General features: G+C 44.2%; 1 protein-coding gene across 1 annotated transcript in view; it reads left to right on the top strand.

The window, feature by feature from the left end:
* Positions 1 to 25,165, top strand: part of DST (dystonin) — a 745,723-nt gene that overhangs the window by 261,221 nt on the left and 459,337 nt on the right. Inside the window, exons 6-7 of the mRNA XM_077290007.1 lie at positions 8,173 to 8,262; positions 17,894 to 17,971. Of these exons, the coding sequence (XP_077146122.1) occupies positions 8,173 to 8,262; positions 17,894 to 17,971 (168 nt within the window). The remainder of the gene's footprint in view (positions 1 to 8,172; positions 8,263 to 17,893; positions 17,972 to 25,165) is intronic.

Consider the following 25,165-nt stretch of genomic DNA (forward strand, 5'->3'; position numbering starts at 1 on the left):
GCTATGTACACATGGTTCCTAGCAATCACTATGTAGGGAGGAAGTGGGGAGAGCACCTTATCAGCGCACACATCGGAGGCCACTGGAGCAGAAGTCACTGGCGCCTGCGCAGAAGATCCCTGAATGTAGCGCCCTCAGAAGGGAGGATGAGGTATGTATTTGTGAGGGAGTGCAGGGCGCAGGCGCAAGATTCCGGGGCTGTAACTGACGCTGGTGGGAGGTGGTAGTATTGTAATGAAGAAATCATTAGCATAAAGACAGAATATAACATCTCTCCACAAGACCATTAATATGAGGCATACAGGTAGGACTAGTGTAACATTTCTGTTACCTGTATGCCCATATATGTCCCAGGGGTGACAGATTCCCTTTAATAATAAAGATCTTCATTTAAACACCGCATTTTGTGCTTGTGTTATCTTTATCTAATATTTACATTAGTTTGGTGATGTGAACATTTAAGTGTGACAAACATGCAAAAGATTAGGAAATCAGGAAGAGGCAAACACTTTTTCACACCACTGTCTGTACCAAGTGTAGCATGTAGCATATGTACCCGTGTGTTTTGGGCTTGCAGTAGAAAGCAGTAGAAACAGCCTATTCAGATGAATTGATGTGATTTTCTTCCTCATTCTAGAATGTCTGCACCAGATCTGCCATGTGTGACTATATCCTTATTGTGCTGGCTAGGTCATGCTGACATTCACCCTTTAAGACTTTGTATACATTGACAAGCAGGCTCTTTGCAGATATATGTTGTATATTAGATAAAACCCAGCAGAGACACGTCCTGGACTGGAGAAAGCCCATAATGTATAATAGCATGTTAGCAGCAGCAGCGCCATTTACACCGCTGAGACATGAGCTTTCATAACCCGATCCGTGGGCAGCCTTTCCCCGTGGCAGGGGTAATGTCATCTACGTTATGTATGTGAATAGACGTAGTGGGAGTCTCTTACTGTATATTCATGTGAACAGAGCCTCGTGCCTTAAGATTTAATCAAGCATTGTCAAAGCTAACAATCACATCCTAGTAGGCCATCCCTGCATGTGTGCGGCTGTCTAACTGCCGCGGGGACGCAGACATATTTATCGAGCACGCGTTAAGACCCCCGGTTAGTACCCGAGCATGCTCTGATAACATCTTGTCCGAGCACGTCCACTCATCACTAAGTACAAGTCTTTCTTGATATAGCTGGAGCATGACTGCGGACCTGCCGGCTGACTCCTGTGTAAGGAAAGATATTTAGCATCCATCTGACATATATTTCCTAGGGAAGGAGAAAAGTGGGTCATGGAGATCACAGCTCTCTGCTGCTGCAACGCCACAAGCGCAGAGATGTCACATTTGTCTTACATTTTTGGTTGGTTATGTAGGGCTCTGTTCAGACTGGCGTTATCATCATCATGTGCATCTCTAGCCATCAAAACTGTAGCAACCCTGAACCCATCAGGCTGCATGCCCACGCTCAGGAATAGAAGCGTTTTGGATGCCGCTCACCTGCGCTGCGTCCAAGATGCTGCATTCTAATAGAAGCGCGGTGGCTCGGAGTTATAGAAATCCCATGGCCACTGTGCTCCTATTTACCGCTGCGTAAACCACACTGTGGGATTACGAGCCGCAGCATGTTATTTATCCGCAGCGGAGACGCTACTCTGCGCTGTGTAGTCTCACCATAGATATAAAGCCGGAAGGTTCAGTGAACACATACGGATGTAACTGTGTGATTAGATCACATCGAAAATACTCTGCGTCCAAACCGCTGCCGTTTCCTGATCATAGGGATATAGCCTAAGTCACCAGAGTTTTTCAGGATTTATTAGAAACCATTTTAAAACTGGTTCAGCAGAGGTGTCGCACTCCTAAGTCACGACGACACTAATGGGTAAGCAGGATTTCAACCCCGCACTATTTATATGCGCATGTAGCTCGGTTAAAGACAAGTCCAGCAATACTATTACATGGCCGGTTAGTGAATCTGCTACTACAAAATCTGCATCTGAATTGAAATACAAATGAGGCTGAAGAACTATTTGTCGATCTGAAGCCTCTGTCACTCCAGCTCTATTCCCTGCCCAGCACCGCCTCTTCCTGCTTGAATGACAGCCTCTATGCTGTGTGGCATCAGGCAAAAAAGCCATCAGTCAAGCAGGGGGACGTGACGCTGGGCAGGGAATAGAGTTGGAGTGACAGAGGCTTCAGATCTTCAGCCTCATTTGCAGCAACGGACTGGTCGGCTGAAGGTGTTTCTGGACTTACATTTGAAAGAAATACCTATACATATAGATAGTTTTGGGGGTGAAATCCTGCTGACAAATACTCTTTAATTCTGCATCACTGTTTTTTTTTTATCAATAATCAATAAAGTCATGTTATGCCAATATAGGAATTGAAAGGGCTTTCTGATTCCAAAATGACCTCCATAGAAGGAAGAGATGCGTACATATTCTGTCCCTCACACTTCTGCACACAGGCTTCCATGTTTCCAGAATAGTCTTGTTCTTTGGTACCTAATGTTACTTGGCTGAGTGCCATTGTGCCTTTTGGCTAACACAGTCACTTGCCGATCACTTCTCATCACAACAGTGACTAGCTGGTAACCATGAAACCCACTGAGCTGGATACTTCAGAGATGAGAATGTGCCTGTTTGATTCTTCTTTCCATATACTGGGGTTTTCTAAAATAAAGAAACCATAGAAGCCCCGTTTTATTGGTCATAAATACATTTACACTACAGTCATTACTGTATATTAAATGCTGCTCTAGGATACCATATATACTGTATAATATCAACTGTAAAGAGAATTCATGGATCCTCTAACATTGGTGTGTCTAAATCCATCAATCCCGTAATAGCTTTTTCTAAATGGCAATATTAAAGCAGACATGTGGGTTTTGGTAACAGACAGTCCTTGTCTGTGTCTGCCTCCAGAGTAGATCTAAACATTTGTAAAAATGACTCCAGAGCTGTGCTTGTATTATAAAAGGGAATATTTTATCAGGTGTTTCCTACCCATTCTTAGAGCAGCATGATGTTGGGGCAGAGACCCTGATTCCAGCAAGGTATTAGTTAATGAGCTGCTTGCTGCAGTTTTTATATAATCACTGTTTATCTGCCACAGATCTATCAGTTCTCTGAATGCTGTGGTCTGTATAACCCCTCCAACATCACTGATTGGCTGCTTTCTGTGTACAACTGTGCATAGGCAGAAAGCTGCCAATCTGTGGTGGGGGCGGGGTTATACGGAGATCATGAGCATGGGGGACTACATGACAGTAGGATAATCTCTTGCTGATAGAACAGTGATTTTAAGAAAACTACACAAATCAGCCCAGGAAGTGGCACATTGCTGGAATCAGGGTCTCTGCCTTTACATTATGCTGCGCTCAGAATAGGTGACAAAAACCTGCTGACAGATTCCCTTTAAAGAATTAGTGTTGCTAATTATATATTGTATGTATATGTAATAGTCAGGTTCAGAAGTTCAGAGACTGATGGCTAATTGTTACATAGAGATTGCAAGAAAAATTGTTGTTGTGTTTATGTTACCATAGCAACGTCCAGATCCATGACATCATTAAATGTGAATCATGCTAGGAAAGATGAATTCAAGTATTTCCACATTACCTAGCTGTCTGTCTGTGGCTCCAGGCAATTTAGGCATGCTTATTATAGAACAAGACACATTTGTAGAGCTCCGACTACTATTATTTTTGATGATTGTGGCCCAAACAAGTTTATCTGTGGCTTTAGTTTCTCTGCATTTACATTGTGGCAGAAAGTCCTACAAATGGAGAGGACATTTTTGCATGTTATCACTAAGACTCTGCTGGTTTATAAGGTTTATACACTTTACACATTGCCTTTCCCATAGAGCAGAAAGCATGGCTCCTTCTGTAGACAGATCTCTCTTGTGCACGCACTGGGAATGTCTGCTTGGCCCTATTTAACCATCTGATGGCCTCGGAAGGCCCAGTAGATATCTAGGACTGTCTGCTTGGCCCTATTTAACCATCTGATGGCCTCGGAAGGCCCAGTAGATATCTAGGACTGTCTGCTTGGCCCTATTTAACCATCTGATGGCCTCGGAAGGCCCAGTAGATATCTAGGACTGTCTGCTTTGCCCTATTTAACCATCTGATGGCCTCGGAAGGCCCAGTAGATATCTAGGACTGTCTGCTTGGCCCTATTTAACCATCTGATGGCCTCGGAAGGCCCAGTAGATATCTAGGACTGTCTGCTTGGCCCTATTTAACCATCTGATGGCCTCGGAAGGCCCAGTAGATATCTAGGACTGTCTGCTTTGCCCTATTTAACCATCTGATGGCCTCGGAAGGCCCAGTAGATATCTAGGACTGTCTGCTTGGCCCTATTTAACCATCTGATGGCCTCGGAAGGCCCAGTAGATATCTAGGACTGTCTGCTTGGCCCTATTTAACCATCTGATGGCCTCGGAAGGCCCAGTAGATATCTAGGACTCTCTGCTTGGCTCTATATAACTGTCTGATGGCCTTGGAAGGCCCAGGACATATCTAGGACTGTCTGCTTGGCTCTATGTAACCGTCTGATGGCCTCGGAAGGCCCAGTAGATATCTAGGACTGTCTGCTTGGCTCTATATAACCGTCTGATAGCCTCGGAAGGCCTAGTAGATATCTAGGACTGTCTGCTCGGCCCTATATAAGAGTATAATGGCCTCAGAAGGCCCAGTAGATATCTAGGACTGTCTGCTCGGTCCTATATAAGAGTCTGATGGCCTCGGAAGGCCCAGGAGATATCTAGGACTGTCTGCTCGGCCCTATATAAGAGTCTGATGGCCTCGGAAGGCACAGTAGATATCTAGGACTGTCTGCTCAGCCCTATATAAGAGTCTGATGGCCTCGGAAGGCCCAGTAGATATCTGGGACTGTCTGCTCGGCCCTATATAAGTCTGATGGCCTCGGAAGGCACAGTAGATATCTGGGACTGTCTGCTCGGCCCTATATAACCGTCTGATGGCCTCGGAAGGCACAGTAGATATTTAGGACTGTCTGGTCGGCCCTATATAAGAGTCTGATGGCATCAGAAGGCACAGTAGATATCTGGGACTGTCTGCTTGGCCCTATATAACCGTCTGATGGCCTCGGAAGGCACAGTAGATATCTGGGACTGTCTGCTCGGCACTATATAACCGTCTGATGGCCTCGGAAGGCACAGTAGATATCTAGGACTGTCTGCTCAGCCCTATATAAGAGTCTGATGTCCTCGGAAGGCCCAGTAGATATCTAAGACTGTCTGCTCGGCCCTATATAAGAGTCTGATGGCCGCGGAAGGCCCAATAGATATCTGAGACTGTCTACTCGGCCCTATATAAGAGTCTGATGGCCTCGGAAGGCCCAGTAGATATCTGAGACTGTCTGCTCGGCCCTATATAAGAGTACGATGGCCTCAGAAGGCCCAGTAGATATCTGATACTGTCTGCTCAGCCCTATATAAGAGTCTGATGGCCTCGGAAGGCCCAATAGATATCAGACTGTCTGCTCGGCCCTTTATAACCGTCTGATGGCCTCGGAAGGCCAGTAGATATCTGGGCATGGCTGATTTGTTTTTGTTTTCCCCCACTATTGGGATTTCTGCACCCACCATTGTGTTCATTCAAGTATGCCATGCAACCCACCTGAACATGTGCTAAATAAACATTAAAAGTAAGGAACTTACACATTGTAGTGTAAAAATGACATGCACATATGTTCAGTCCTTTGAGCTTCTAACGACGCAAGATGCAAGAAGTATCCAGACCGCTTTCCATACTGCTCTCCAGGACGTTCTCCAGGCCGTTCCCCAGACCATTCTCCAGACCGCTTTCCAGACCCCTCTCCAGACCGTTCTCCATACCATTCTCCATACCGTTCTCCATGCCGTTCTCCAGACTGTTCTCCAGACCGTTCTCATACCACTTTCCAGACCGTTCTTCAGGCGGCTTCTGCTTAGAACCTGCTCACTATTTTATGCAAATTGTACATGTAAAAAAAACATGCAGAAAAAATCTGCAAAATTGCCAAAAACGTCACTTTAGTAAAAACACCACCAGTATTTTCTTCTGCTTGCAAAGCTCAGTAAGTACACCAGCGTTTAAAAGATGTGTGGCTTTTTTTGGCTCATTTTTCATTGAGCTTTTCTATGTGTATTTAAAGGGAATTGGTCAGCAGGTTTTTGGTACGTAATCTGAGGACAGCATGAGGTAAAGGTGAAAACACAGATTTCAGGGATGTGCTACATATCAGGCTGTGTGCTGTTGCTTACTTAGTGCTCACTCACATTTCCGTATAAAAATTGCTCCAGAAAAGTAGGTCGAGTGTCATGCGTATTTCACTCCTTATGTCATTTGAATGTGCAATTTTTTTCTCAACTAGCATCCGCCGTATGCAATGTGTTTTCAACATACCGTAATCTTTTACATACTATAATGTTCTATCTAACTTAAAACTAGTTTACAAAACTAGTAAAGCAATATTATAATACAGATATAGATAAATGATATACTAGATACAGTTTATATTAGATACACATAGATAGATAGTAAGGTAGACTAGATATCATGCAGATATGTAATTTCACAAGCCCCCTACATATTATAAACTTGCACCCTTTAATGTCTTTCATATGGCACTAAAGGGTGTTTAGACTTGGTTTAACCTAATAAATAATCGGTAAAAAAACAAAAAACAATGTGGGGTCCCCCTTATTTTTGATAACCAGCAAAGGTAAAGCAGACAGCTGTGGGCTTACATTATCAGCCTGGGAAGGTCCCTGGTTATTGTGCCCTTCCCAGCCTAAAAATACAAGCCCGCAGCTGCCCCAGAAGTGGTGCATCACTGCATCTACTTGCAGCGTTCATGCATCCTAACATCTATCAGTCACACATCTGTCGCATTACAACTAGTGATGAGCGAGTGTACTCGTTGCTCGAGTATTTATGACTGCTCGGAGATTTAGTTTTCATCCCGGCGGCTGAATGATTTGCGACTGTTAGACAGTTTGATTACATGTGGGGATTCCCTAGCAACTAGGCAACCCCCACATGTACTCAGCCTGGCTAGTAGCTGTAAATCATTCAGCTGAGGTAATGAAAACTAAATCTCCGAACACTAACAAATACTCGGAGGTCACCCGAGCGTGCTCAGGAAAACCTGAGCAACAAGTATACTCGCTCATCATTAATTACAACAAATAAATTATCCTTAGTCATGAGGTAAAGCTAGTTAATGGGTCGATAATGAGTTTGAGGATTGTTACAGCCAATAGGTGGCATATATGTTATAGGATTGCCCTCTATCAGGTCAGACAATTTGGACTCAAAATACAGATAACAACAAGAAAGAACTAAATGCTCATGGAGTATAATCGTAAAATATTAGATTTTATTACACTTACCGTATATTAAAAGTAATGGTTAAAATAAAGAGGCTACCAAGCTAAATAGGGGGGACAAACAGACCGAGTGGATAAAGTGCCAAGTGCACAGCTATACAATAATTTTCTTGTGTAGATATTACAAAATTTTAATCATATAAAGTGCCTAGAGCAAATGCTATACAAGAGTTACAATCTCCATAGAAAAGCAGAAATATAAGTGCAGAATAACCCCAAACTTCCAGACTTTCACAACAGAGAGGCTGAATGCAGCCAAACAATGGTGTGACCCGTGGAACCTATCAACACATGGTCCGCTGTGAGGAAGGAAAGTAAACTACTTGAAAAACCCAGTGAGCACGTCAGTTTTTTTCTGGCAGGTAAATATTCTGTGGGAACATACCCTCAGATTACATTCCCTCCATGAGTCTCTTACGCTATGTATTTTCTAAACAATGCAAGTCACCTATTTTACCTAATGGTTGCAACATAAAAACTCACTGTGAGAACACCGCCTAAAGGTAAATAAATATATCTTCTCTTAAGAATTGGAAATCAGAAGATAAATGAGGCTAACTTTTATTGTCTGGCAGTTTTTTATGGAGTCAGTGTGTAAGTGGCGGCTTACTGCCTAATTCTTCCCACTGTAATGTAGATAGATGCTTTTTTTTATTGTTACTGATGCAGAAATCACAGCCCCTTATTTGTAGAACTGAAAAAGCACAATAATGAAAATCAGTACGCTGACATATTTCTGTATTTGCTCTATCTGGTTGCAGGTACGGAAGCATGTAGGAGATCTATATGAGGATCTGAGAGATGGACATAACTTGATCTCTTTGTTAGAAGTGCTCTCCGGAGATACCCTGGTAAGTCTGTTATTAAAATATAACGCTTTTTATGTAGTTGTAACGTACCGCAGCCTGGTTATGCTGCATATTACACTTCTGTTTTGTAATACTTGATATATTTTATTGTACATTTCACAAGCTGCTCCCAAGTGAACATTTTATAGTTTGTATTCCATATATATTAAGATAGAAATCAAGCCTGGGTGAGATAAATATATAGCAGTGCTCTGTGGTTTACCTCTGATGGAAGCTCAGTAACGCAGACCCCATCAATAGTGGCAGAGGAGCATCTTCAAACACTGGGACTGGTGTTACCACCTTGCGCCCTCTACAGTTTGACCCCTGACAAGGATGTTTGAAAGTGACCCACCCATTATAGCAGTGGCGTAACTACAAAGTTATGGGCCCCGGTGCGAACTTCCAAATGGGCCCCCCCCTGCAGCCCTGCCATACAACTCAATGTAACCCCCATAGAATACAACGCAGCCCCCCTCATAGTATAATGCAGCCCCTCCATACAGGGGCAGTGAGAAAGACACGAGCAAATGGTGACGAGGGGGCAGGGGAGAGGGCACAAGGGGGCTAGGGGAGACAGGCACAAGGGTAACATAGGGGGGCTAGGGAGCAAGGAAGACAGGCACAAGGGGACACATGGGGGCTAGGAGGCAGGGGAGAAGGTTACAAGGGGACTAGTGGGCAAGGGAGACTGACACAAGGGGACAAGGGAGACTGACACAAGGGGACTAGTGGGCAAGGGAGCCTGACACAAGGGGTACACGGGGACAAGTGGGCAAGGGAGACTGGCACAAGGGGACACAGGGACTAGTGGGCAAGGGAGACTGACACACAGGGACTAGTGGGCAAGGGAGACTGACACAAGCACAAGGGGACAAAGGAGACAGGCACATGGGGACACACAGGGACTAATGGGCAAGGGAGACTGGCACACGGGGACAAGGGACACAAGCATAAGGGGACAAGGGAGACAGGCTCAAGGGGACACACGGGCCCCTGACCTGCCAGAGCCGCTTGCAGCGGCGACCGCTGCGACTGTGGTAATTACGCCCCTGCCTCACACACACACATACTACAGATATCACACACACACACACACACACACACACTACAGATATCACACACACACACCAGATACCAGCTCATATACACAACTCACAATCTCCTCTCTGATACAGGGGAGGCTGATGTAAACCGGCTGCAGCTTCTCAGCTTCTCCTGACTAAAGCGGCTCTGTCCCGCACCTCCCCCCTGCTCTCACCTTCTGTCCCGGGGCTGCAGAGCAGAAGCTGACAGTCTCACCATGATGACTGGAGCTGCTTCCTGTCTCTCACGTGCCCCGGCTGCCCCCTCCGCCTAGATACGCCTTGGACTGTTGCCGTGCAGGAGGAATCTCCTGCACTGCAACATGGTGTTGGGTGCCTGTGACCTGCCGGGCCCCTGACCTGCCGGGCCCGGTCGCACTGGCGACCGCTGCGACCGCGGTAGTTACGCCCCTGCATTATAGATACCTTTAGAGGTGCAAACATCTGCTATTGACTGCCATTAAAATAAAAAAAAAAGTTGGGACTCTGGCATAGCCTAGTCAAACTAATGCTGTAACACACTTCTGGCATATATTGGCGGACACAACAGAAAATTTTCCCACTGAGAAAGCCAGCATTGTACATTAGACATGATACGAATTGAGCCTTAAAGGGCAGCTGTCACTAGATTTTTGCCACCTAATCTGAGAACAGGATAATGTAGAGACTAAGGGTACCGTCACACAGTGCCATTTTAATCGCTACGACGGCACGATCCGTGACGTCGCAGCGTCGTATGATTATCGCTCCAGCGTCGTAGACTGCGGTCACACTGTGCAATCACGGCGCTGGAGCGATGCCGAAGTCCCCGGGTAACCAGGGTAAACATCGGGTTACTAAGCGCAGGGCCGCGCTTAGTAACCCGATGTTTACCGTGGTTACCAGCGTAAAAGTAAAAAAAAAAAAAAACGTACATACTCACCATCTGATGTCCGTCTGGTCCCTTTCAGTCTGCTTCCCGCTGTGACTGAGTGCCGCCGTAAAGTGAGAGCAGATCACAGCGGTGACGTCACCGCTGTGATCTGCTCTCACTTTCCGGCCGGCAGACAGTCAGAGCGGAAAGCAGACGGCAAGGGACCTGACGGACATCAGATGGTGAGTATGTACGTTTTTTTTTTTTTACTTTTACGCTGGTAACCACGGTAAACATCGGGTTACTAAGCGCGGCCCTGCGCTTAGTAACCCGATGTTTACCCTGGTTACCAGCGAACGCATCGCTGGATCGCTGTCACACACAACGATCCAGCGATGACAGCGGGAGATCCAGCGACGAAAGAAAGTTTCAAACGATGTGCTACGACGTACGATTCTCAGCTGGGTGCCTGATCGCAGTAGCGTGTCAGACACTGCGAGATCGTAACGATATCGCTAGAACGTCACGAATCATGCCGTCGTAGCGATAAAAATGCCACTGTGTGACGGTACCCTTAGACCCTAATTCCTGCGATGTGTCATGTACTAGGATGCTTAATGTAGTTTTGATAAAATCACTGTTTTATCAGCAGGAGATCATTAGAGGACTAGGAATCCCACCACTGATTGGCAGTTTTCTGTGTACACTGCACATGGGCAGAGAACGGCCAATCAGTGGTGTGAGCGTGGTTATACACAGCTCAGTATTCAGAGAACTGCTAGACCTGCGACAGATAAAACAGTGATTGTATCAAAATGATATCCAGCACCCCTTTAAAGAAGACCTGTCATAGTGGCCAGTTGTAGCTCTTATTTTATTCCCACTGTCATAGTTTAGATTTAGATTTGGTGCATATATCACAATACCTTTCTTTCCCACTTTACATGTATCATAAAAAGCATTTGGTCGTAGCTCGAATTGCTTTTAACCCTTCTATGGTCCTCCCAGTTTCATTGATTGTGCCCTTCCTTTGCCTTGTATACCTCCTCATCATTATGTTCTTTTCATACTCTCCTTTTCATTTGTGGTCTGTCTTGTGTCTTTGTGTCTTGTGTCTTTGCTGTGCCTTCTTTTTCTGTCTGTTGTGTTTATTAGCCGAGGGAACGAGATTTTTTGAAGACCTTACGGTTGGTGAGTCCCTCAGAAGCATGCGAGTTTGATCAGCATGAGGAGGTGGATGATGAGGATAAGGGGGTAGGTGGAACCCCCATAACAATACTAATTCCTGTATAGGTTTGCAGTGTCTCTGGTTTACACATATGTTGCACTCAAGTTCACGTATTACTGAAAAGAATGCTAGCGCTAACCATGCCTAGTAATGTCTGTTCTTTACAGAGCACCTGTCAGCTTTCCTGACATGTTGCTTATGAGGAATATTTGTATTCCTTATCAAATAGCAATGCTGGAGCCGACGTCTGCATTATGCCATTCCTCTGTCATTCCTCTGGGAAATCTGTGAATCAATTGACCACTTGGTAACGCCACTCTCCTCAATAAGATGTAGGTCTAAGCGGTCCCATAATATGGATCCATTACTGACAATACCAGGCCATGTAGCGAAACCCAGGAGACACGGTGAATGCAATTCATACATTTCCACAATGGAATGACTCAGAGTAGATTTCTCAGGAAAGGTGCTCCAGCATTACATTTAACATTTTCTGTGACTTTTGTAGTTTTTTCTTATTGAGCTAAGAACTTACAGGCAGTTAGTTGCTAACTTCCTGCCTGGCGCCGATCTCTGCCGTCTCAGAGCGGTCATGGACCACTTTTGCAGGTGCTTTTGTGCTTCATTTGACCTCACGTCAACAGATCAGCTCTTCCTCTTCCGATTAGCTCTGTGAAAGGGGCCGTCACTGCCGACGTGACATCCAGCTCTCCACAGTTAGGCAGCGGAGAGTCAGCTGTCAATCAGCATGACATCGGCAGTAATACCCTGTCAACAGAGTGGAAGAGAAGACGCTGCTCTGTCGATGTGATCTCAACAGAAGCCGCACAGTCGCCATCAGGAGTGGTCTGTGACAGCTGAGCCAGCAGAGATTAATGCCAGCTTGAACAGGCAGGTTGTTACTACCTGCCTGTAAGTTCTTAACCCCATAAGAATAAAATACAGAAGTTCTGGATAACTCCTTTAAAAAGTGAAAAATATGTTTTGGGTATCGTTGTTAAAAATCTTTTTTCTGCTATTAACCAACAAGAATAATGATTGTGCGGATCATTACAGTCTATTCTTCCTTTCTGGTCATGGTCTTATCATGGTCATGGACATGGTCTTATCATGTGCAATCAATGGCAGGGTACAATTCATAAGCAGACTAAGGTATTTTCTTGACACATTAGGTTGTCTAATGTGAGCCCCTGAGGGAGCCTTTGGAGAGTGAAATCACCTGCCACCAGGTTAGACTCTGGATGGGCAGTATATTTCCTTACTGGTTCCAGTTTTTAGATCTGGACATGCTCAAGTAGAAGCTTTTGGCTCGTTTGTTTCACCTTTCTTCAAAATAAATACGTATGCTCAACTCAGCCATGTTTATTTGAATAGATAGGGGAATAAACTAGAGTCAGACCTGCCATATTTAATACATATGTCAAGTAGAAGCAAAGGATCAGGCATATTGGAATCCAGCATGCCTGATCGGTCTAGCAGGTATTTTTATATCATGTGTAACCAGCTTACAGCTGTTTTCCATGAAAAGACATTTATGGGCAGGAGCTAATAACACAATATATGTTGATTGCTTTGATAATTTAAATTTAGTCTGGTAATGTGTTTTAAGGGGTTGTCAGAAATTTTAAGAATATGCTCAAGAGCAGGAAATGTAAAAAATGAAAAAATAAAATAAATAGCTATTACCCTTCAGCTAAATTGCCACCTGCTCCATCGTTGCCCCTCCAGTGGTTCCTGCCAGTCCTGCTGCAGTGACTCTGTATACATCCTTCAAGAAACCACTGCAGGTTGTGTGACTACATAGGCCAGTGATTGGCAGCAGGGGTATCTACACAAAGTTGAGGATTACATTTTGGGGTAAATGGCCAAAATAATGGTTAGGTCAAATTTACCTAAAACTCCAATCAGGGTTGAAGAAGTATTGCGGAGCCATGGAACATACCCTTCTAAGCTCCAACTTCAGCTAGAACTTCCCAACTTCCCGCCCATCAAACAAGGCCCTCTTGGCTCCACCTTTTTAATGTCGCAATGCATGATATAGGAACACATGGGAAGAAAAGCTCTCCTCTCCATACTTGCAGCACATCGATTTCATAGTGCACAGCTCTTAACAAGTGCTGTTAGTATAGAAACTAGGGCTCCCCTCAAATATATGATTTTCCGTCTCCCTTTGCCAGTCCCTCTTACCTCTCTGCGGCCTGGAGAGGAACACTGGAATACTGTAGAGCAGCTGCATTTCTGCCAGTGTATTTAGTGAGTCAGTGACCCAAGCAAGTAAATGTCTTTATGGTCGAAATACTGCATATATACAATAGATCACCTCCGAATCTCACTCAGAAATTTGAAAATAAAGTCCTGTGCTGCTGGCACTTGCACCCTGGTAAGGTTCTCGGGCACTACCGTGTTCGTCCACATCGCTGGCTCTAGCCTGAGTTAGCGTCTCACAGTCAAGCATACAACCACAACACCCACGGCTCTGCTGCATGTAAAACCAAGCAGAAAACTGACACACGTAAACATTCACTGCAGATTTAAATGAAAACTGTGGCCATGGGCCAATTGTAAGAGGTCCATCCCACTAGCATCCTACAGATCTCTCCATAAAAGTACAAGACAGGTTTTCCTATGTGTCATGAAGATTGCTTTCTTCCATGATCTAGTAACCCATAAGTTTCTCTCCAGCATGCTATGTGCTGAAGGGGGCTAATCAGCCATGAAAGGGACTTTTTTTTTAGGCGGGTAGGTCAGAGATGGATGGGGACGCCTACTCACCATATCTCCTCCTCAAGGCAGTGGCTGGGGAGTTAAATGTTGAGCCACTGTTTTTTTGTGTGCGTCTTTTGTGTGTTTGGAGAGGAAAGACTCCAGATGTGGCTCCTCAGGAGGAGCTGAGGACTTTGTGTGTTGCCTGTGGGTGAATCCTGCAGGAAGAAAGGACTCTATTGGACTTTATCTTTGTTTTGTTTTGCCATTAGACCAGAAAGGCCATGTTTACCTTATTACTTTATTCAACTCTGCTACGGTTTATGCAGTGCTCTAATAAACCAGCAGGTGATTTGCCACAAGAGGCATTCCTGTGTTTACCTCTGCAAGCAGCTGAGTGAGTCAACCCCTCACAATATATACCTTGCCTCCCTCCGGCTCTCTCTTTGTCTCAGGCTGGTTCAGGACAGGCATTCTGCTGTGGGTTCTGATGCCTTCCACTACCAGGACCCAGTGCCTATTGTGCCACCAGAGACTGTGGCTATACATTTTTGGTTCTTAGTGTACATTTTGGAACAAATTATATGCCCATATGCTCATAGAAGTCAAAGTCCTCTGGTCATACAATAACAAACTTATCTCTCCTGGGCTGAGGCCTACAAAATAATAAGGCAGGTAGGATCTATAGATAGATAGATAATGTGGCATGAGGGCAATTTGTGACTTGGTATGAAATTCTGCCATTGTGAGAAGTTGTCAAAGCTGTGTGGGTCAGAAGGAGAATAAAAGGAAAGGGAGCATGTAAGGGAGATGACACCTTTAATTTACTGGATCTGCATACGATCTGCCTCCTGACTTGTCTGTTACAGTAAATACTTATATCCCACAGAGATTTTCTGCATATTCCAGGCCCGATTGACAATTTAGTATTACCATTACCAATTTCCGTAAGATTTGCTTTTACACAGTCTGATAATGTCAGCGATGATTGTGCACGTTTAGTACGTAGGAACAGTGCTAGCAGATGAGTGATTTAGACACTGGCTGGGCAATGGTGTGGAAGTGAGGGGCCAATGTATGGAACAGCCTGGAGCCTATCTCCTACTTAATCCAAAAAAAGTGTATGTGACATCACGACTGCAGGGCCAATGGGAACCACCTGAGTGGCAGTGCTGGAATGGCCAAGAATTTAACAAGTGAGTCATTGTTTTTTTCTTATGTTATCTTCTTAAAATCCTGAACAACCCCTTTAAAGCCTGTACTTATGTAGTATTGTGTTGATACAGAAGGCATACATTTCCTGAGCAGATCTGTGGTAGTGATCCTTGTGCATTCCCAAACCATGGCTGTGAGATAATCTGGGTGAGGCCACAGTCACACGTTCAGTATCCCGTCAGTATTTTACCTCAGTATCTGTAAGCCAAAACCAGGAGTGGAACAATCAGAGGAAAAGTATAATAGAAACATACGGTATGCACCACTTCTGCATTTATCACCCACTCCTGGTTTTGGCTTACAAATACTGATGTAAAATACTGACCAAATACTGAACATATGAACGTGGCCTAATGGAAGATATGGTTGCGGTTTTCACGTCTTTGGACAGTGTATCACTGCCAGTCAGATTATTCAGTCAGAAAGCTTGTCCTCCGCTGCATCCCGCTCCCCAGTTCTCTGTCTTATATTTGCACTTTGCGTTCCCCGATATTTTCTTCTCTGTGCCTCTTTCTCTGGCTGTATGAATTTGTGTTGGCATAAATATGACTTGTATTAGCAATTGGCATGTTCATTTTGTGTTGCTTTGGCTAATTATTTGGGAGGTTTGTGGAAAAATTTGACACTTTCTCATTTTACTCTGTTTTATTGGAACCTGGAGAGTATGAGATGCACGGTTGTATTACACTGCTTACGTGCTAGGTGTGAATAAAGCGTCACTTTCATAGATTGCACAAGTGGAATTCATTGAATATTTGGCCTTCACTTTCATGGATCGTACAAGTGATTGATCCCACTGGCATCCATAGACTAGCAAGGGTGTGTTCTTCAGTGTAACTCTGCCACCTTGTGGTACAAGCGGTGTACTAAAGTGTAACCATTGCTATGAAAGATATTCATAAAGGGCAAAAATGCATTTCCAGTAGTACTAGGCCCCATCCAGACGTTTGTGATAGTAAACATGGACTGTTGGTCATCAGTGTTTTGGATCCAAGCTTCGTCAGTGTTTTGTCCGTGTATCAGTTGTTACCATCAGTAATTCTTCGCTGCGAAGCTTCTCCTATGTATTACATTGTTAATCACGGACAGCACACAAACTGCGCACTGATGATGTCTGTATGACATCTGTGTTTTTGATGTACCCATAGACTAGTATGGGTACCTTTTAATTCGTGATTCATATCAAAAAGGATATCCGTGACATTTTTCTGATCATTCAGTCCGCAAAAAAACAAAGACGTATACTGCTCCATGGACAATAGTGGGTACCTGTTCTATACCTAGAACATATATGTGACTCATGGACGTCTGAATGAGGCCCTAAAGCAGATCTGTCCCCAGATCTCACAATGATTTTCCAGATGCTCATGTGTGATAGCTCCAAAGTCATTTTTTGGTGGAGTAAATGTAGTGCAGTAACACTGGAATAGGTGAAAATGCTAATAATGATCTGAGCATTAAAGATTGCTATCAAACATGTTCATCTGTACCTTCGTTAATATGTGATAGAATTTCTCATCCTACAATGTTCCCATACCGGTATCACCGTACTCAGACTCTTAACTTACCGTTATCTCATATAAACATCACAATGGGATGTGTAGGCATCATCTTCCGGTATACATATCTCACGCTGACTCTTGGCCTGCAGCCATCCATGCTTGGACGTCACACTCCAGCCCTCATCCTAAAGTGTACAAGTGTAGACATCATGCTCCAGCATTTATTCTGCAATCTTCCATTGTAGACATCCTTCTCCAACCCTCAGCCTACATCTCGCTCTGCCCTCATCCTACAACCTTCCTGTATCCCGATTGTTGGGAGACATGCATGATGATCCCATTAGTTAACATGAAAGAAAACCAGTGGCTGGACTCTTTAGTGTAGTTAGCCTGTGGACTCTTTACAAAGCCATCAGTTACCAGTACTTACTGGTTTACCTTCATGTTAATAGATGCACATATGATACATGTGCTTTGGCTTTTTTTGTCTTTGTTCTAGTTAATGGCTGCAATGTATTATATTCACAGATCTAGATATAATGTTGATGTGGAAAATGCAGGTGCCTTGTGTACATCACGATAACACCACTAGCAACGTGTCTTCTTAAAAGCAGAATTTACCCATAGGGGTCTGAAAGTTGAGATATGGGGGGTTTGTAAAGTTCTCACCAGGAGTGCCGGTGGTCACTGATCATGTTATTTTCCTGATAAAATATCTAATGACTTATAGAGTAAAAAAAGTCTTGATTTTTTTTTTTCTATTGCTGTCCTAAAGAGTTTTTAGACCCCTTAGAATTGGTTCCTATAGAATCATAATATTAAGTAATTTGTATAATGAACTTGTAATGTATTCAGAGGGGTCCCGATAATCCTGATCCACGTGGTTGAATTGTTTTAGGCAAAGTATAGTATATAGTTTATCTTTATTTAATATTGTGACTTGTAGGAACTTACTCGTATCCGTTTGAAAACAAACAAAAAATACATGGATGGCTGTAGGATGTAGCTACAATCTTTTACAATCTTCTTTTCTGTTTTCTATTTTCAGCCCCGAGAAAAAGGCCGAATGCGCTTTCACAGACTACAGAATGTACAAATTGCACTTGATTATTTGAAAAAGCATCAGGTAATGCATTTCATTCTTTGCTTTATATAAAATTATATATGTATTGTAGTGCGGCGGTGTTCACACCAAGAGGTAATGAGGCAGTGACGCAGTAAAGTTCAACGCAAATGTCTTTATTGTTCTAAACTCGCAACTTAAATGCAAAACAGTATCCTCTGGAAGCCTGGGCGTCAAAACAGTCCGTATCCGAGACCTGTTGTCGTTTGCAACTGCACCACCGTGTCACGCTGAGGGGGCGCCAGGCGTTGTGCTTTCCTTGGCTTTGTGCTGACTTCACACAAGCCAGATGTTGTAGAGCCACCTGCTCTGCAGCTTGCAAGCAAACACTGACATACCCAACCATTTGCTGCAGGGTTTTTAAATGGAATCTGTGGCCATGAGCCACTTGTAAGACTCGGCTGCAGTGAGTGAACATCCCCACTCATGCCGGGTTTTCTTAAATCTGCCTTCGCCAAATAGCTTGACCAAATTCACACTTACTTTTATTCTGCACTGCAACCTCAGTTATGTCTGTGACTGCAATGCACTCCAGCAGCTTCAATACGCTTCTATGTGCATCCTAGGGGATACATACTGACCCTCGTATAATTCCCCCCACTGCCTCACAATATATACAGTTGTGGCCTAAAGTATTGACACCCTGCAACTCTGTCAGATAATACTCCGTTTCTTCCTGAAAATGATTGCAATCACAAATTCTTTGGTATTATTATCTTCATTTAATTTGTCTTAAATGAAAAAGCACAAAAGAGAATGAAGCAAAAAGCAAAACATTGATCATTTCACACAAAACTCCAAAAATGGGCCAGACAAAAGTATTGGCACCCTCAGCCTAATACTTGGTTGCACAACCTTTAGCCAAAATAACTGCGACCAACCGCTCCGGTAACCACGAATGAGTTTCTTAAAATGCTCTGCTGGAATTTTAGACCATTCTTCTTTGGCAAACTGCTCCAGGTCCCTGATATTTGAAGGGTGTCTTCTCCAAACAGCCATTTTTAGATCTCTCCACAGGTGTTCTATGGGATTCAGGTCTGGACTAATTGCTGGCCACCTTAGAAGTCTCCAGTGCTTTCTCTCAAACCATGTTCTAGTGCTTTTTGAAGTGTGTTTTGGTTCATTGTCCTGCTGGAAGACCCATGACCTCTGAGGGAGACCCAGCTTTCTCACACTGGGCCCTACATTATGCTGCAAAATTTGTTGGTAGTCTTCAGACTTCATAATGCCATGCACATGGTCAAGCAGTCCAGTGCCAGAGGCAGCAAAGCAACCCCAAAACATCAGAGAACCTCCACCATGTTTGACTGTAGGGACCGTGTTCTTTTCTTTGAATGCCTCTTTTTTTCTCCTGGAAACTCTATGTTGATGCCTTTGCCCAAAAAGCTCTACTTTTGTCTCATCTGACCCGAGAACATTCTTCCAAAACGTTTTAGGCTTTTTCAGGTAAGTTTTGGCAAACTCCAGCCTGGCTTTTTTATGTCTCGGGGTAAGAAGTGGGGTCTTCGTGGGTCTCCTACCATACAGTCCCTTTTCATTCAGACGCCGACGGATAGTACGGGTTGACACTGTTGTACCCTCGGACTGCAGGGCAGCTTGAACTTGTTTGGATGTTAGTCGAGGTTCTTTATCCAACATCCACACAATCTTGCGTTGAAATCTCTTGTCAATTTTTCTTTTCCGTCCACATCTAGGGAGGTTAGCCACAGTGCCATGGGCTGTAAACTTCTTGATGACACGGCGCACAGTAGACACAGGAACATTCAGGTCTTTGGAGATGGATTTCTCAAGTCCTCAGACAGTTCTTTGGTCTTCTTTCTTTTCTCCATGCGCAATGTGGTACACACAAGGACACAGGACAGAGGTTGAGTCAACTTTAATCCATGTCAACTGGCTGCAAGTGTGATTTAGTTATTGCTAACACCTGTTAGGTGCCACAGGAAAGTTACAGGTGCTGTTAATTGCACAAATTAGAGAAGCATCACATGATTTTTCGAACAGTGCCAATACTTTTGTCCACCCCTTTTTTATGTTTGGTGTGGAATTATATCCAATTTGGCTTTAGGACAATTCTTTTTGTGTTTTTTCATTTAAGACAAATTAAATAAAGATAATTATAACAAAGAATTTGTGTTTGCAATCATTTTCAGGAAGAAACTGAGTATCATCTGACAGAATTGCAGGGGTGTCAATACTTTTGGCCACAACTGTGTATGCATGTGTGTGTGTGTATATATATATACAGGTCCTTCTCAAAAAATTAGCATATAGTGTTAAATTTCATTATTTACCATAATGTAATGATTACAATTAAACTTTCATATATTATAGATTCATTATCCACCAACTGAAATTTGTCAGGTCTTTTATTGTTTTAATACTGATGATTTTGGCATACAACTCCTGAAAACCCAAAAAACCTGTCTCAATAAATTAGCATATTTCACCCGGCCAATCAAATAAAAGTGTTTTTTAATAACAAACAAAAAAAACATCAAATAATAATGTTCAGTTATGCACTCAATACTTGGTCGGGAATCCTTTGGCAGAAATGACTGCTTCAATGCGGCGTGGCATGGAGGCAATCAGCCTGTGACACTGCTGAGATGTTATGGAGGCCCAGGATGCTTCAATAGTGGCCTTAAGCTCATCCAGAGTGTTGGGTCTTGCGTCTCTCAACTTTCTCTTCACAATATCCCACAGATTCTCTATGGGGTTCAGGTCAGGAGAGTTGGCAGGCCAATTGAGCACAGTAATACCATGGTCAGTAAACCATTTACCAGTGGTTTTGGCACTGTGAGCAGGTGCCAGGTCGTGCTGAAAAATGAAATCTTCATCTCCATAAAGCATTTCAGCCGATGGAAGCATGAAGTGCTCCAAAATCTCCTGATAGCTAGCTGCATTGACCCTGCCCTTGATGAAACACAGTGGACCAACACCAGCAGCTGACATGGCACCCCACACCATCACTGACTGTGGGTACTTGACACTGGACTTCAGGCATTTTGGCATTTCCTTCTCCCCAGTCTTCCTCCAGACTCTGGCACTTTGATTTCCGAATGACATGCAAAATTTGCTTTCATCAGAAAAAAGTACTTGGGACCACTTAGCAACAGTCCAGTGCTGCTTCTCTGTAGCCCAGGTCAGGCGCTTCTGCCGCTGTTTATGGTTCAAAAGTGGCTTTACCTGGGGAATGCGGCACCTGTAGCCCATTTCCTGCACACGCCTGTGCACGGTGGCTCTGGATGTTTCCACACCAGACTCAGTCCACTGCTTCCTCAGGTTCCCCAAGGTCTGGAATCGGTCCTTCTCCACAATCTTCCTCAGGGTCCGGTCACCTCTTCTCGTTGTACAGCGTTTTCTGCCACATTGTTTCCTTCCAACAGACTTACCATTGAGGTGCCTTGATACAGCACTCTGGGAACAGCCGATTTGTTGAGAAATTTCTTTCTGGGTCTTACCCTCTTGCTTGAGGGTGTCAATGATGGCCTTCTTGACATCTGTCAGGTCGCTAGTCTTACCCATGATGGGGGTTTTGAGTAATGAACCAGGCAGGGAGTTTTTAAAAGCCTCAGGTATCTTTTGCATGTGTTTAGAGTTAATTAGTTGATTCATAAGATTAGGGTAATAGGTCGTTTAGAGAACCTTTTCTTGATATGCTAATTTATTGAGACAGGTTTTTTGGGTTATCAGGAGTTGTATGCCAAAATCATCAGTATTAAAACAATAAAAGACCTGACAAATTTCAGTTGGTGGATAATGAATCTATAATATATGAAAGTTTAATTGTAATCATTACATTATGGTAAATAATGAAATTTAACACTATATGCTAATTTTTTGAGAAGGACCTGTATGTATATCTATATCTATATATATATATATATATACACACACACACACACACATATACGTATACATATATATATAGAGCGGGTGAAATATATATTGAACACGTCACCAATTTTCTAAGTAAATATATTTCTAAAGGTGCTATTGACTTGAAATTCTCACCAGATGTCAGTAACAACCCATCCAATCGACACAGCCAAAGAAATCAAATCATAGATGTCCATAAGTGAAGGTATGTGTAACAATGAGAAATAACACATGGAAAAAGTATTGAACACATGAAGAAAGAGTGGTGCAGAAAGCCATGGAAAGTCATGACACCGATTGAAATCTATCAGTAATGAGAAAGCAACCCTGCCACTTGGTGAAAAATATCAGCTCGTTCAACTGATTGCTACAAAAAAGATACCTCCATACCAAGATGCCACACAGGAAACATCTCATAATGACAGAGAGCTGTCTCAAGCTATTCATAACCTTAGGGTACCGTCACACAGTGAAATTTCCATCGCTACGACGGTACGATTCGTGACGTTCTAGCGATATCGTTACGATATCGCAGTGTCTGACACGCAGCAGCGATCAGGGACCCTGCTGAGAATCGTACGTCGTAGCACATCGTTTGGAACTTTCTTTCATCGCTTGATCACCCGCTGACATCGCTGGATCGTTGTGTGTGACAGCGATCCAGCGATGTGTTCGCTTGTAACCAGGGTAAACATCGGGTAACTAAGCGCAGGGCCGCGCTTAGTAACCCGATGTTTACCCTGGTTACAAGCGTAAACGTAAAAAAAACAAAACAGTACATACTTACATTCCGGTGTCTGTCCTCCGGCGTCTCAGCTTCTCTGCACTGTGAGCGCCTGCCGGCCGGAAAGCGAGCACAGCGGTGACGCGGTGACGTCACCGCTGTGCTTTCCGGCTATGGCGCTTACACAGTGGAGAGAAGCAGAACGCCGGGGGACAGACACCGGAATGTGAGTATGTACTGTTTGGTTTTTTTACGTTAACGCTGGTAACCAGGGTAAACATCGGGTTACTAAGCGCGGCCCTGCGCTTAGTAACCCGATGTTTACCCTGGTTACCCGGGGACTTCGGCATCGCTCCAGCGCCGTGATTGCAAAGTGTGACCGCAGTCTACGACGCTGGAGCGATATTCATACGACGCTGCGACATCACGGATCGTGCCGTCGCAGCGATGGAAATTTCACTGTGTGACGGTACCCTTATTGCTGCAAAACAAACTGATGACATTGGTTACAGAAGAATTTCTAAACTATTAAAGGTTGTAGTGAGCCCTGTTGGAGCCATAATCCGATTTCAGACAGAGGAGTGTAAAGAATTACTAGAAGAGTTGTTCAAGTTCCAATGACCACCTGTGGAGAGCTACAGAAAGACCTGGAATCAGCAGGTACAATTGTTTCAAAGAAAACTATTAAGTAATGAACTCAACCTTCATGGCCTATATGTATGCTCACCACGTTGCTGTACAAAAAAGTGTGTTCAATCCCATTTAAAGCTTGCTCAACAACATTTACACAAGCCTGTAATATAGTGGGAGAATATAGTTTGGTCAGATGAGACTAAAATTGAACTCTTTGAATACCATAATACACACAGTGTTTGGGCGCCAAAAGGCACAGCATATCACTTAACCCCTTCCCGACATGCGCCGTACTAGTACTGCGCTGCCGGCACTGCATTACTGACAGCCGCAGTACTAGTACGGCGCCGCCATTTTCCGGTCACCGCGTCGCATCGCGCGGTGATCGGGACCCGATGGCTGCTGTCCCTGACAGCAGACATCCCTGCACGTAGCTCCGGGGGGTTGCACCGCCCCCCCCGCATCAGCGATCGCTGTGATTGGCTGGTCAATTCTGACCAGCCAATCACAGCGAAATTACAATAAAGTTAAGAAAAAAAAAACAAAAACATGTGACAGGCTGTGATTGATGCTGTGTGACGTCGCACCAATCACAGCCGTCACAGTAGGTGGGGTGATCGCCACGTCACCTCACCTGATTAACCCCTATGGCGCTGATTGGCTGAACAATAGCTTCTAGCCAATCAGCGCCAAAGGGGTTAATTTAAAATACCGATCACCGCCCTGCATGCCATCTTTCTCTCAGATTTGGCGTGCAGAGCGGTGGTCTAAGCCCCTCTGTGATACCTGAGTCAAAGAATTCATTGGTGGCCAGTGCGATCGTCCCGGCGATCTCCTGCCTCCTGTGCTGTGCTGATCTCCAGCTTGTGCTCCTGTGCTGTGTGCTCTCTGCTGCCACCTGCTGCTGTGTGAGGCCTGTGATCACAGCAGCAGCAGCAGCACCTCCCCCACCCCTTTCCCATCCCCCATCCCTGTTCCAGTACCCCCACCCTCCAATTGAAATTTTTGGCGCACTTTTTTGCGCTTTTTTTCCTGTGCGCGGCGTCCCGCGCAGAGCATTCGTGCTCTTCCTGTGTCCGCAGCGCTCTGATCAGTATCGCTGCTGATCAGAGTCTGCGCCACAGGACTTTTTTTTTTTTAGCTAGTTAGCGTAGCGGACGTTGCAGTCTAAGCGACGTCCGTTTTTTTTTTTTAGAAAAAAAATAGTAGTTAGTACAGTGTAGTTTTAAACGTAACAAGGTAGCGTAGCCGGCGTCACTGTTTGGTGACGTCCCCCCATCCCTGTTCCAGTACCCCCCTCCAATTCAATTTTTAGCGCACTTTTTTGCGCTTTTTTTCCTGTGCGCGGCGTCCCGCGCAGAGCATTTTGTGCTCTTCCTGTGTCCGCAGCTCTTTGATCAGTATCGCTGCTGATCAGAGACTGCGCTACAGGACTTTTTTTTTCTTTAGCTAGTTAGCGTAGCGGACATTGCAGTCTAAGCGACGTCCGATTTTTTTTACAAAAATATAATAATAGTAGTTAGTACAGTGTAGTTTTAGACGTAGATTAGCTGGTGTCACAGAGTTAGTGACGACCGGTCTTTTTTTTTCAGAGAAAAAAAAAATTGGACAGAGTAGTTTAGTGGTAGCGTGTTAGTGTAGCCGGCGTCACAGTGTTAGTGACGACCGATCATCTTGTAGAAAAAAAAATCGTACAGAGTAGTTTTATAGGTAGGGAGGTAGCGTCTTTTTTGCATAAAAAAAATCTGCTATCGCCGGATAATCTCTAGTGCATTAGGGGAGCGTACGTCACACTGTTAGTGGCGTTCGCTTTTCTTTTGTAAAAAGAATAATTAGTTGCGTCGTCTAATTTTTAGCGCGTTCATTAGGGGAGCATACGTCACACTGTTAGTGGCGTTCGCTCTTCTTTTGTAAAAAGAATAATTAGTTTCGTCGTCTAATTTTTAGCGCGTTCATTAGGG

This window comes from Ranitomeya variabilis, chromosome 2, assembly GCF_051348905.1.
Source record: "Ranitomeya variabilis isolate aRanVar5 chromosome 2, aRanVar5.hap1, whole genome shotgun sequence".
NCBI lineage: Eukaryota > Metazoa > Chordata > Amphibia > Anura > Dendrobatidae > Ranitomeya > Ranitomeya variabilis.